Here is a 15,003-nt window from a genome sequence, read left to right as displayed (position 1 = left end):
TAGTACAATCAACAAAATCGGCGAAAGTCTGCAGAACAGAAGTCGGGACTTTCGTTTGCCGTGAGACAAGCTCAAACTTAACAAAAGGGTCTGACATTTAACTAATGAGTCCTTATAAGGACAAAACCGGTCTCAGTCTACCGAAATTTGTGGTCTGATGATCGAATTGGCATGATCAACCCTTTTGTTAAATTTGAGCTTGTCTCACGGCAAATGAAAGTCCGGACTTCTGTTCTGCAGACTTTCGCCGATGTTTTTTGTTGATTGCACTAAAACAAGCGTGCCAGATGTCTTGCCTAGTGGACAATGTATTAAACGTTGCACAGCAAAGACAATGCTGACGTCACTAATCATTTTCAGCAAACGGTTGCTTCATGTGAAAGCATGATAAACCGTTTGTAGAATTACGACTACAAGATTTTTGGTTGTGACTGACTGATGAGTCCTAATAAGGACGAAACCGGTCTCAGTCTACCGAGACTTATGGTCTGATGATCGAATTGGCATGATCAACCCTTTTGTTAAATTTGAGCTTGTCTCACGGCAAACGAAAGTCCGGAATTCTGTTCTGCAGACTATCGCAGATGTTTTTTGTTGATATATATATAAAGTGCTTTAGACTGTCGTTTTATTATTGTACCTGAAGAACTGCTTAGCAAAGAAACATCGGTAGTACCAATCAACTTTGTTCTAAACGTATTATCAATTTATAGAATAGTGCTAGGTCTTATTAAACTTAGAATAGCCCAGCTGATGAGTTTTACAAAAAGGAAACAATGCTTTTAAAAAGGAATATTAGTGAGAGCCTTATTCAATGTAAGTCCGAATAACAAACAAGTGTCCTCAATATTGTAACTATTATAGTTTTTTTACACCAATTCTAAGTATTTGAAATAGATAATACCACCCACCATTTCAATCCTCCAAGTCAGAGTTCTTCAAAGTGTGCACTGGTGCACATTAGTGTAACCAAAACTTATTTTTAGGTGCACTAAACGTTTTAAATTTAAAAAAACTTATTACAAGGTGCATAAATAGTAAATTGAAAAACTATCTTAAACTATAAAACTTGTACTAGAAATTCTAGAGTTGATGATAAAACGCATAAGAAAGGTTTTGCGCGGATTTTAGGGTCATTTTTTGAGAAATCTTTGGGAAAACCTGCACTAGAAATAAAAGGAAATTTCAAACTTATACTAGTTATTCGAACATTGAGGTGTACAGAATTTTAAGTTTGCAAATTTAAGAAGCACATATTTTGATATGTTTGAAGACCACTGTTGTAAGTAGCAAGGTTACTGCCAAACTGCCAAATTCTTAATTGCTACCGAACGTTAGCAACACGTAGTATTTTGATGTGGGTGTGGAAAAGTTTAAATATTTTAAAAAACTATATTTAAAAAATTAATCTAATAAGATGAAATATTACAACTATAGTAACTAAATTTTATGCTTTTTAATTAATACCTATTTTACTAAGTTTTATAGTATTTTAATTTATTCTATTTAGATTTAGCATCTGCTCCAAGCCTCCACCCCACGAGACGCCCATGTTACCAAAAAAAAATTATTAAAGTTTAATAAAAACTAAATACAAATAAACAAATGAGTTTGAGTGTATGTAAGAAGAATGTTTGTCAGAGCCTACTAGGAAACAGCTAAATGTACATTGGAATTAGAGAACAATTATAAAGTGCATAGACTACATTATGTGTAGATACAAATTCAACGAAATTTAATGTAAATTATTTAAGTGTATTTTAGTATTAAAGTAAGTTAGAACAAAAAGTTAATAAATAAACATATATAGTTCAAAATAAAACTTAGTTTATTTAAAATTACTATTTAAAGCTTTAAATGCATCAAAGTTTTAAACTCTTCAGGCTTATCTTATTTACAAAAATCTAGTTTTAAATCACATTTTTTTAAAGTATTAGCATTAAAAACGTATGTGCTTAGCAGCATTGAACAAAATCATGATTTAAATCTAATAAGACTTATAGTTATACAAAAATACATATACACTTGTGAAGTTTTTCAGTATTAACGACTATTTATTAGCTAATTCATTTTGAACGTATTCTATAATTTCATTTTAAAAAGTATGGAAATATGTACTATATATAACAAAATAGCTTAAAATACTGAATTAGTTAATAAACTTACTTACATTCTACATTATTCTTTGGTTTGTCAATTTACTATTAGCTTTAATTTTATTTTTTACGATTATGGAGGTTTAATAAAAGTAAAAACTGAGATTCCACGTGTCTTGAACTGTATTGAAACAACGGATAAAAAATTTTTATTCTTTTAGTTTGCTACTAATGATTTTTACCTTTAACAAACGATTTAAAGAATTAAACAAGCTAATAAAACTTAAATCTGTATTTTAATAAAAATAAACTATTTTTAATAAAACACTACAATTACCACATCTTACGCTTTTGTAACCAAAATACTTATTAGGAAAAGTAAAATATTGTTATTAAAAGTTTTAAAGAAGAATAATCAGTTAATGAAGTTTTTAAGATCTGCTAATATATATAAATTATTTTTTTTGATAAATAATCTGCTAAATATCTTTAATAAACATTTAAAAAATAAAGAAAGCAATTTTTTTAAAGTTTAGTTTTTTTGCTTTAGTAAAACATGTTTTTTAGTTTTAATTAATTTATAATAGATTATAAGTAGTTAAGATAAGTAAACTTTTTCATATAAAAAAATAACTCTTACGTTCAAAAACTGGTCACTAATAATTTTTAAAGATTCGAATTGTTCACAAATTAAAATTCAGGTTTTGTGTAACTTACAATAAAAAGTTTGAAAATTCGTTTTTAACGATCAATATGTATAACGTTAAAGTAAAGATTTTAATTAACAAATTCTGCAAGTTCAACAAACGGTTGCTAGCAGTGGCGAAGCGTAGAACTATTTGTCAGGGGTATGGAAGATGAAAAAAAAAACTTGATAAAACTTTAACTTGATACTTTTATAACTAATTTAGAAAGATAATAACACCATCATTACAAGACAAGGCTTGCAAGCAAGAGTTAATTTTAAAAATAAATTTTTAACAGTTTTAATACACGGAATAACTTTCTTTTTAAATTTTAAGATGGAGCATTGTTTTAGTGCTCTATCCCACGCTACGCTTCTTTTTGCTAGTAGAGGTTTCATTATAAGTTAACCACAAACGGTTAGAAATTATAATTTTGTTTAAAATTAACCTTAAACTTTAAAACGTTACAGATTGATTTAATTAAAAGGAAATAGAAGCCTATTTCATTTTAAAAATTAATAGTTTTCAAATCATATGTAAATTTTATGCACAGTTAATAATAGTTTTATTACTGTTAGACAAATTATTTTTTAGCAAAAACTCCTAATATACTCAATTAAACTCAAAACATAAATATTATATTTTTACTAATATGATAAAATAAATAATAATCCTTTAAAATGTGAATTTTTAATAACTTACGATACATTCATTTATACGACTATCTAATACAATCTAATAATAAAAAATAAAAGAGTTAAAAAATGCGTCGGAAAACACATAGTTTAAACTCAAAAATAAAGATAAGCTATTTTTAAAATAATAAATAAGCTTCTGCATAGAAAAAAAAAATTCCGCATTTGTATAAAACAGACATCAATTTTTCAAAAGTATGTCAGTTTTTATAGCTTCTCTGTTTAACATGTTGAAGTGAATGTGATTTTTTTAGTAATATTCCTAGTAATCAACAATTTTTTACAACAGTAACATATTTATTTATCTAATTTGTTTGTTTAAAATAGTTTTTCGTATAGCATATTTAGATTTTGTTTGTTTTTTAATGTATAACCAGCGTTTTACATTTGTTCTTTACTTATTTTAGTTTGTATAGATAATGTGTTATGTCTGAACTAGCAAACTAATGTTCCCAAAAATATAGGATCCGGCAGGGTCAAGGTATATTTTATATTTAGATCCGGCCGGATTCTGTTCAGGATTTGTTTTTCAAACTAACACCTGGCCGAACCTGAATCCAGATATTTCATTCCAAATTAAGATGCAGCCGAATATGAGGTAGATCACCATTCTTAACCATTAAATGTCTTTTAGGTTAACAAAACAAGATGCTCGTAAGCGTACGCAAACTGACTTAAAGCTTTACTGTCATGAGTCCTTACTGAGATTTAAGGAAAAATTTTGCACATACCATAAATTTTGTAATTTAGAATGAGAACGTTTTAAAAAGAGGAATGCTGAAACTTTTATTTCCTACAACAAACCTATTTTTGTTTAAACTTAAATCATAAATTTAATCAACAAATTATTAAATATACATAGTTTAAAAATTGGTTAAATAAGAAATATCAATAAACGGACCACTAGGGCCATTGTTTCTTAATTGATATATAAAACTTAATAAAAAAGAAATTCAAATGTATTATCTTAAAAAACAACTAAAAGGGCTCTTATAACTAAATCATAAAAATTTTTAAGAAATTAAACATAACTTTTAGTGTTTTATAGTTAATCAGAGAAACGAACTTATACACTTTAATTAACAATACTAAAATGGAGATCGCTAGATTTTTTTATGTGTTTTTTAACATTAATACTAACTATGTTACCCTTTTGGTTAATTATTAGTTACATCTTTAAAATGTTTTTACTAAATGTTACAAGTTACAAAGGAGGTTGTGAATAAATGTTTAAGTTTTTGTTACTTTAACATAGTTAAATTGGTTGTAAGTGTGATTTTAGTTATCCCTTTTTTACAAACCTTATAAGTGTTTGCTTTTGTAAACTTAATAACAAATTAATTTACAACATACCTCTTTGGATGGAATTTGTCAAAGTATGGTTGTCAGATATTCTTATTATTTTTTAAATAATATTTTCAATCACATTTCAATTTTTTGTTCTCAAACAGATATCCTATCTTCAAATTAAACGCACTTGAAATACCAACGAGTTACTTTTTAAATTATAACAACAAAAATTGACCATTAGTATCACATCAAATATCGCATTACCAGTTTTTGGTCAACTGGAGCTATTGGTATCTTTTAAATAATTAATACACCGTTAATTTACCCTTCATTCTTGAAGTTTGCCAACCCCTTTACTTATGAATAAGTACATAATGACATGTTATTTGAGTTTGGTAAAAGAGCTGTAGTATTTAACGAAAACTGTTGAAATTTATAAGAAATTACATTAAATTTTGATTACTTTATTAAAACAATCATAAAATTTTCAAATTTACCAATATCGAATTTTTGAAAAGTCATTTGTAATTAAGTTTTTTAAAATTTTCAATCGATTCTGTTGTATTTTACTGTTGTTTTTCTTGTACTGTATGCAACACTCTACTATGTATTTTTTTAAATTTAAGTTATTACCTTTTATTTTAAAATACTTTCAATAGATAAACAAAAAAATACAGTTCATTCATATGAGAATATTGTATGCTGAGTGTAACTAAGCAAAAAATCAATTTTTAAATAAAGTTTAGAAACATCATTAAAATCCATAAAAAAATTTATTTAAAAAAAAATTAAATCAAGTGACAAATATTCTATCAAGTGAACATACGTTTCTAAGTATAATAACACCCGACCAAATGTTTTCTGTTAAAACTTCGGGCCTATTGTCGGAGCGAAATTGCCACAGCGCGGGCCCCGACAACCAGATCAAAGGCTCACTCTCAACGAATCACAAATCAAAACTGCTCTAAGGAACGCAGAACCTAGATCAGGATTTCCCAAAGTGGGCCAAGTGGCCCCCTAGGGGGCCATGAGCAGCAAAGGGGGAAGAGGGGGGGCCATGAGCAGTAAAGGAGCCACAGGGGGGCCATGGCCATGAGGCCATAACTTGAAACTTACACTAGATATTCTTGAGTTGCAGATGAAGAGCAAAAAAAAAAAAAAAAGCTCTAACGTGTATTTTATGGCAGTTTAGAAACTTACACTAGATATTCTTGAGTTCCAGATGAAAAGCAAAAAAAAAAAAAAAAGCTGTTATGTGTATTTTATCGTAGTTTTTGAGTAATCTATATGTAGAAGGGCGCCATTACTTTTTCAAACTCTTTAAAGGGGGCCATTAGCAAAAAAGTTTGGGAAACCCTCACCTAGATCTTCTACTAGGTCGTTTGCAAATGATTTAGCTTCTTGGCTTTCGATGAGAGAGCTGACACTAAGTGAGGGCGAAGTTTGACGCACCCATGAAGGAACTAGACGCAGTGACGTCTTAACGGTTGTCTAGCTTTGTCTATTGAGGGCAAGGTAAAACACATCGTCGCTTCTGACTTAGAGGTGTTAAGTCATGATACCTGCTGTCGGAGTACCTGCTGCTACCCCCAGCTCTTGGCTCCGACGGCCTCCTGGGCCTCTCACATCATTACATACGGGACCCCGACTTATAGGCGACTTTATAAAAAATAGTTTAAACTTCCCAATATCACACTTAAGAAAACTCATTTGTTTATCAAAACTTTTGAATCGGTTCTTTTGTATTCTAGTGTTGTTTTTATACTATTTGGAACATTTGCTAGGTATTTTCTTAACTTAAGCTTTTGTGCACTATTTTAAATATACTTTTTGAATATGCCTTTTACTCTTTAATGATTTTGATGAACGAATAAAAGAGACAATCTATCAAATGAAAAAATTGTTTGCTTAGTGTAAATAAAACAAAACCAATTTATCAACAAAATTTTAAAATACTATTAAAAAACATTCAAAACTCTATAGGAAATATAAAAACTGATTTAAACTAGCAAAAAAGTTTTACTAAGTGTTTAAGTAAAATTACACTCAAACAATTGTTTTATGTCAATATTGTTTGAAATTAAAACTTTTTAAAACCTTTAAACATTTTTATAACACTTATATCAAATAACAAGCTGATTATGATGTCTTGAATTAAATGTATTTGTTTTATTTTTCACACTTAAAATTTTGCATATTAAAATGATAAACAAACTTTAAAAACTTAGAATGATATAAAGTATTACTTCGAATTATACAAAAAATATATAAATTCATGTATAAATGTTTAACAGTTTTTTAAAAAAATTAACCATTTTTGTTATTGTACTTTTTTTAAAAATACAGTAAACTTCTCAATTATAGTTTAGCTCACATTTAAGTTTTTACTTAATTAAATCTAAGTTGTTAAAATGTATAATTTTTCAATATTTACTATACTGTTTAGTTGTTTAATTTTTAGATTTAAAAAAACATATTATATACTTTAAAATTTAACTTTTTTTTTAAACTCAGGTCGATAGTTTATTTTGAGTTACTTAATATTTTAAGTTAAACTGTATAAGTAAAAAAAAATTCTATTTAAGGATTTTGTTCTCTAAAAGCTGAAGTGATTGTTAAAAAAAATAAGTAGCGTATACAACAAAGTTTTTAACACTTCAGTTGATAATAAAAAACAAGTTTATTAATGACTCAAATTAAAAAACTGTTATACCAGTCATATTTAAAACTATACGATAACAGTATTTTTAGAGTAATTACAAAACAAGCGTTGCTTAAAGTATAACTGCTGGCAATCAAAATAATTTATTTGTAAATCATTTTTTTTTTTTGGTTTTTAATTATTTTTTAATAGAGTATTTTATATGCACACGGCACTAATAAAACATTATTTAAGCACAATAGTTAAGTCAAAGCGTCATATCCTAGAAGAAATTACTTGCATGTTAGAAAAAATCAATTCAGAAAGCTTAAGCTTATATGCGTTCAATTAAACGACTTTTTAGAAGCTAATTTAAAATAAGAAGAAAAAACTTTTTAAAGACTTTTTAAATACAATTTCAATTGCTTATTAGAAAATTATAAATACTTTTTGTTTACAGTTTTAGTTATATTTTAGATGCAAATAAATCTATTGGAATATTTTTTCACAAAAATTAAAAAAAAAAGTTTGAAAAAAACTACTATATAAGTTTGAAAACAGCTAATAGTTCATTAAATACTTTTTTTATTTCAATAAAGTTTTGTTTTTATTAAGATTAAAGTATACTATTAAATAAAAAGGTATTAACACGTTTTTGTGATTACACTTAATTTTTTATAAATACTAGAGTTTTAAAAGGACAAACAGCTTTGTTTGTAAACAAAAGGTTTTCAAAGTTAGTAAAATAAAATATTTGAATGATACTTTTAATGAAATAATAATCATATAAAAATTACTTACATATTATATGATTATATTATATTATATTATATGATATTATGTGATTATATTAAATTTTTTACAAATAGTAGAGTTTTAAAAAGATAAACAAATTTGTTTTTAAACTAAAAGCTTTCAAAAAAAGTAAAAAAAAAAAAATTTGAAGGATACTTTTATTTAAATAATAATCATATAAAGTTTATTGTGTATAGATTACAAAGTAAACAAATAATGAAATATTTTCTGATAACTGTATTAATTTCGTCTTTCTTAATAAAAATAAACGAATCTTGCTATTGTTCTAAACAACATCCACAAGAAATTTACTGTGATGCTGACTATGGTCTGTTTATTATACTTATTTTTCTTTATTACCGGTTTAAAGTGAATAAGTAAACTTAATTTTAGAAAAGACTTGAATTCAAGTAATTTGAACATTATCTTATAAACTAAATTTAAATTGTTCATATCAAGATAGTTTGAATATCATCATCAAGACTTACCTTCAACAATGTTAAGGTTTTTACAATTAACAAATGAGTAAAATTATTTTTTTATTAACAACTATTAAATAAAAACTTGTTTACAAGTAAATGAAAAAATGTACATAGTCAATCTAAAAAAAGTTATTTTTTACAGCTGTAAAAGTTCTGACGTACTCAAAAAGATTAATAGAATTTAGTTTAGATGGCAACCATACTTATCTTGAAAACAGTTAGTTTATTTTAAACAACTTTTATCCTTATTAGCAAGCATTTGGCTGTTTCATAAGTGTCAAAAGAATAAATAATAATCATAGTGGCTTGTACTTTGTTATCTTTAACTATAGACGATCTTTAAGTTTTCAATTCAATTATTAAAAAGAGCATATGTATATATTAAGAAAACATTAAGTAAGCTTAGCTATAACATACTTTTTTTGTTTAAGAATATTTGTTAAATTTGGTTGATGTTTTTGATTAATTAATTAATTTATTTAGTTTGATTTTGATTAATAATGATTGATGTTTTCGTTCTAAAAATACCTTTTTAAATAATGGTTTAAAATCATACATTTTTATTGTACAGTAAAAAATTATAAGTGTTTAAAAAGTCAAGTATAAATAATTCAGCATGATCAAGGTGATTAATGATATTTTATTATTTAGTTGAAGAAGGAAGATACAATGTTCATTTAGAATACGAAGTTCGAATCATGAAAGTTTGTGTTGTATTATATTAAAAAAAATATTTAAATATGTTAATGTCATAAAAATAATAAATTTAACGCAAACCTTAACCCTTTGCTAAAAGTTTAAATACATATTTGATATGCATTAAAATTTAAGTTTCTGTATTAAAAACGTGTTTTACATTGTTTAAAAAGTAATCATTTTTTAGATTTCGAACCATGAAAGTTTATGTTTTTTTTGTAATGGAACACTGTTTATAATTATAAAGTAACTTGTTTTTTCAGACTTATAAAGGAAACATCGCAGATCATATAAAAGACAAAATTTACTCCCCATACAGTGGTTCTATGTGCGGAGTACGACTTGAAATGGGTCGTTATTATTTTTTAATTGGTTAGTCAAAATAGTATTTAAAAAAAAACGAATAAATTTGTCATATTGTAAGCAAAATATCACAATATATATATGATATAACAATAAAAAAACATTTTTAGTTTGTTAAAAAAGTGATGTGTACATGTAAACTTCTTTGTTCAAATAAACTTTTGCAATTTAATATAATTATATTGTATTTAAAACATAAATTTTACATATCTTGTAAGGTTATTAAGCAATTTCAAACTTATTTATAATATAATTTTTTTAATAAGCTTTTTAAAATTATTTTTTTAATGATTTATTTTACTTATAAAAAAGAAAAAAAGCTTCAATCTTAAAGAAAATTAGATATGTTAAAAAAGATACAGCCTTTTTTTTTATTCGATTAAAGTTTTAGAAAGTTACTTTAGCTTTTATGTTTTAGTTTTATTGAGATTTTAAACATCATATTTGTTAAAAAGTTAATAAAAATTATTAATTGAAATTTTACGTTTTTTATAGTTTAGTATATATATATTATTAACTACTTAAAACGTTCAGTACTATAGCATGCTAAATTATATTTTTTATAAATCTTTTAAACTTATTTTTATACGTACATAGTTTTTTAAATTGCTCTAAACTTTTCATACTTACAGTGAATTTTAAAATGTATTACTTAAAAATAAATATTAATTAATTTGGTTAATTTTTTTAAAAAACTGTTCATTAAGTTTTTGTTAACTTCTTAAAGATAAGCTTAAAGTTTACGAAAAAAACTATGGTTTAAAATTCATAACATTTGCTCGACAAAGATAGTTCAACTTTGTGAAGTGTCACCAAAGTTTACAATGTTTCAGTTGAGGACACCTTTTAATGAAATAAAAAGCTATAAACTGTTTTTTCTACTAAAATAATTTCTAGTTTCCAAATTTATCCAAACTTGAGTTTACCATGTACATATTACTTCTAATAACAATTTTCTATAGTTTTCAATCAAGTTGTCAATTTTATTTTGTTTCACCAGGAAGATTCAACCTGGATGGATACATGAGCGTCGGTATGTGTGACTTCTACATGGACATTACTCATCATCACTACCTCACTTCAAAAATTATTTCTGAAAATTTTTTGAGAAACTGGAAGAGAGGGTGTAACAAGTGTCAGTTTTGCAGGGACAAACCGAAGAAATGCAATAAATACGTTAGTTTTTGATTATGTGGGTGTTAGTTTTAAACTTTGTCTGTTTGTTGTTTATGAGTTTGTATTGCACTATAATCTGTTTAGACTAAGTTACCTGTACCTTTTTTTGGGATTGGGAAGCAGTAGAGGGCTAAATTTTGAAATCAGAAATCTTTGCGGACCGAAGTCTTAGTTTCAATTAAATCTTCTTTTTTTTTTCGCTCGTCATAGAATGTGTTTTAAGAAAGATAGAGTATTATGAAACATAAACAACTTAGCTACAACTTTTGTGCACTGGTAATCATGTGATGACAGAAATTAATTACGTCACAGATTTTATTACGTCACAGACACATTTTTCAAAACAAACGTATTTGCTGTCCGCTGACCCATGTTTTAAAAAATTGTTTTTTTTTAGTTTTAGTATTTTAAACATGTTTAATTAAATTAAGAAACTATTTAGCGCACTTTTTACTATGAGATGATTGTTTGTATGAATAAAATACAAAACATATAACTGTTTATATTTTATTGTTTGAACGAGTTTTTGCTGTATAAGTATTTATCAAGATATTAGTTATTTAAACTTTCGATTGTTGTATTAGATCTGTTAAACAATTTATATTTATTTTTTAAATATGACTAATTTGTTTATATTTTTAGATTTGAATCAACTTAACCTTAATCTCTTCTTTACAAACCTTGTTTGATAATTAACTAACAAATATTTTAGAACACCTGCATATGGAATTCAAAAACATCTAATTTACGATCAACACTTAGTTACTGTTCACCTTCAGTAGACGAAAGTGGAATTTGTAATTTGTGGGCTTACGACACTAAACTGTTGAAAGAAGGTGGTAGAAGAAAATTTAATAAAATTTATTAATTAATTTAATTTTTTAATACTAAAAAAGTAAAAATTATTTTAATTAATCAATCTAGTAGTTCGTGTAAGAGGCAAGCATTTTATTTATTTGATTTTATTATATTTTATTAAAGCGATTTTTGATTAAACTTATATTTATTTATATTTTCTATTTTCACATACTCAGTTAAACTGTTTTATTATCTATCATCTTTTAAAAACTTAGTGTTTTTAGAATTTAATTAGAATAAAAATTAACTTTAAATTAAATTATTTTCTCTCATATACTACTTATGTTAATAAGGTCGTTATTTCTGGAATTACTCTTTTACGAAATGTATCCTGTTAAATAAACTTATATCTAGAAAATATTTTATTATTTTTTTTAAGTTTATTAGATAAAATATAAAGCTATACCTATAAAAGGTACATTGAAAATGTTCAGTTTAATTATATGGTTTTTTATTTATAAATAAAAAAACTTTCTTATTGCGGTTTTACAGATTATAGATTATTAACTTGAAGAAGTGTTTTAAATAAAGTTATGCAAAGCCATTATTTAAAAATTAAGAAAAAAAAAATAAGGGTAAGAATTTATGCATAATATGTCAAGTTCATTTTAATTATTTATAAGTCTATTAATTTGATTTTTTTTTCACATTGTATAAGAATTTTTTTTTCAATACTATTTATTAAATTCCGTTAACATAGCAAAAAAAGGATCTATTTCTAAACAAAAGTAAAACTTTGAAATTATCTGTCAACACAATACTATATTTATAATTTATTAAATACTAACAGTAAAAAAATTATAAACAACTAACGTTTTATTAGTTTATTAATTGCTATTGCATTTTCTAAAGAAAAAATAAACTAAGTGATTTTTATGTTTAAATTTTACTGTTATTATTTTACATAATAAAGAGTAATAGTAATATTACTTATATTTATATTTGCATCTAATAACTATTCTAATAATGTTGATAGAAAAGTATTTTAGAGGCTCTTTTAATTTTTTGTTTAAAAAGTGTTGCTTAGATTTATTGCTTTGTATCAAATACTTTTAAAACTAAAACTAAAGCTTTTTTAGCTTTCTATTGCCTCTAGTGGACATAAAAAATAGCTCAAATTATGTTTGTTGCGAGACAAAGTATGAATATAAGCGATTATATTTTTGAAATTAGTTTGTATCAGTAATCTCATCATCTGAATCAGTGAATTATTTTAAGGCGGTTAAAACTCCGTCAAAAAAAACTTAATATTATCAATATTAAACATGCAGTTGCTCAGTACGGACTATTTGAAATTTGAGGTTGAATCAGGATTAATTAATATGAAATACACAAATATCGTTGTTAACTTTTTCCAAATCGATTGTCTTAAAGTGTGATAATCTCATAAAAAAGAGTTTATATAAAAAAAAATATAAACTTTTAGCTTGAAAACAGTTTTAAAAGAAACACTACCAGTGTTAATTTAAGAGAAAATTATAATTAAGTTGTAAGTAATTATCTTTAAGTTTTGTTTTAGAATTTAAAATCTATAAAACTCTGTTTAGTTATTAAAAATAGTTTTATCTAAATAATCTAAATAGCTAATTTATGTTCATTAATTAAAATTAAAAAAACGTTGTCCATTAAACATAAAATATCACTATTTTTTTTTTTTAATTACTACTAACCTAATTTGAGGTTTCTTTTTTTTTATATTTTAAGACTTTGTTTAGTTACTCTTAATGTTAATAAAAATTATCTTTAATTTTTTTTTAAGATTTTCTTAAAACTACGACTAAAGTTCTTGAAATAAGCAAAAGTGAATTATAATAAATCTATTAGTTCTCTAAAAATTAAAAATGAAATTTAATTACTTATTTTTACTAATTGCGGTGTTCCTAAACAACAACAATAGTTTTTGCATAAAATATTTATATCAGTAAGTTTTAAAATATGATAAAAAAGTAAAAAAAGTTTTTATATTTTCAGTTGCTAACAAAGCTTTATGATTGTTGTAAGCACTGCAAATGATAAAACTATCTTGTTAAAAAAACATTCATTTCAAGTAAAACTTAAACTTACTCAACTTTACAAGCAATTTTATTGCTTATTGCAATTTTACAAAAAATTGGTCTATTTAACTATCAAACACATATACAAAATGGTATTTATGAATATGAACTGGCTAGTTTTAAAACTGAAATATTATTCTAAGATGGTTGTAAACTTTGCCTACTAAAGTTCATTTAAAGCAAAACTGGTAAAGCAACCTTCCGCTTTGAACACTGCGCAAATATTTGTACCCAGCCAGTCAAAGCGTACCCATAATATGCGCACATAATCGACAGGTTGTATGGATTTGAAAGCTGTTATTGATTCATACAATTTCAAAGAAAAAAAAAAGGTAAATAGACGAATTAAATGATAAAACTAGAAAGCTACAATTGATTTTCATTAAATTAATGGAAAAACTTATGTAATAGGGTATACTATCAAAATCCCCCAGATCAAAATCCACCCAAGTTATTTTAATTTTTTATTATTTTATAATTTATTTCATATATTTTTCGCATTTATTTAATTTTTTACTTATTAATTTACACTATCACTGTTACCCCAAACCTTTACCCTTAATCAGTAAGCTGTTCTCGAGTTTGACTGGATGGATTTTGATCGGGTGGACTTAGAACTCGGGTGGATTTTGATAGTGGGTGGATTTTGAATGTGTCCTGTAAATAGATAGCTGGATTAAGTGTTTGATGTTTAAAATTTTTGTAAAAACTGATCTAATTTAGACAAACGGTGAAAATCTAGAATAAAAATTGCTAGAACTAAAATTTCAGTGAAAAAAAAAAATCATAGATGAATTTAAAAAAAAAATAATATTGTAAGATAAAAATTATTATATTAAGAGGTATTTAAACCAATTTTTAGTGTAACTTTATATTTTTTACAAAAAACAATTAAGTTTTTAGACTTTTCGAGTATACTTAGTGTAATAGAGTACTTCTAAGGATTGTTATATTAATACCTAAAATCAACATCTTATAAATTTAGTTTTAAATTAATCACAATATAATAATAATATTTTGCTAAATTTACTTAAGTATGTACTACTGAAGGCATATCAACATATATAAACATAAAGAGGTTAAAAATAGATTTAAAATAACTAATTAACATTGAAAATTAATTATATATAAAGCAGATATGTATTTAAAATATTTTAAGTAGTTTTCAGTT

General features: G+C 24.9%; 1 protein-coding gene across 1 annotated transcript; it reads left to right on the top strand.

Moving 5' to 3' along the window:
* Positions 1-8,404: 8,404 nt before the first annotated feature.
* LOC145840944 (metalloproteinase inhibitor 3-like) lies at positions 8,405-12,024 on the top strand. The gene is made up of 6 exons (XM_082948299.1): positions 8,405-8,531; positions 8,828-8,902; positions 9,337-9,389; positions 9,645-9,753; positions 10,745-10,920; positions 11,633-12,024. Exons 1-6 carry the CDS (start codon positions 8,420-8,422, stop codon positions 11,786-11,788), a joined length of 681 nt encoding a protein of 226 aa, XP_082804425.1. The 5' UTR covers positions 8,405-8,419; the 3' UTR covers positions 11,789-12,024.
* Positions 12,025-15,003: the final 2,979 nt, after the last annotated feature.

The sequence above is a fragment of the Thalia democratica genome, chromosome 7 (genome assembly GCF_965202585.1).
Source record: "Thalia democratica chromosome 7, ktThaDemo2.hap1.1, whole genome shotgun sequence".
Taxonomy (NCBI): domain Eukaryota; kingdom Metazoa; phylum Chordata; class Thaliacea; order Salpida; family Salpidae; genus Thalia; species Thalia democratica.
This window is presented reverse-complemented; position numbering and strand designations above follow the sequence as displayed.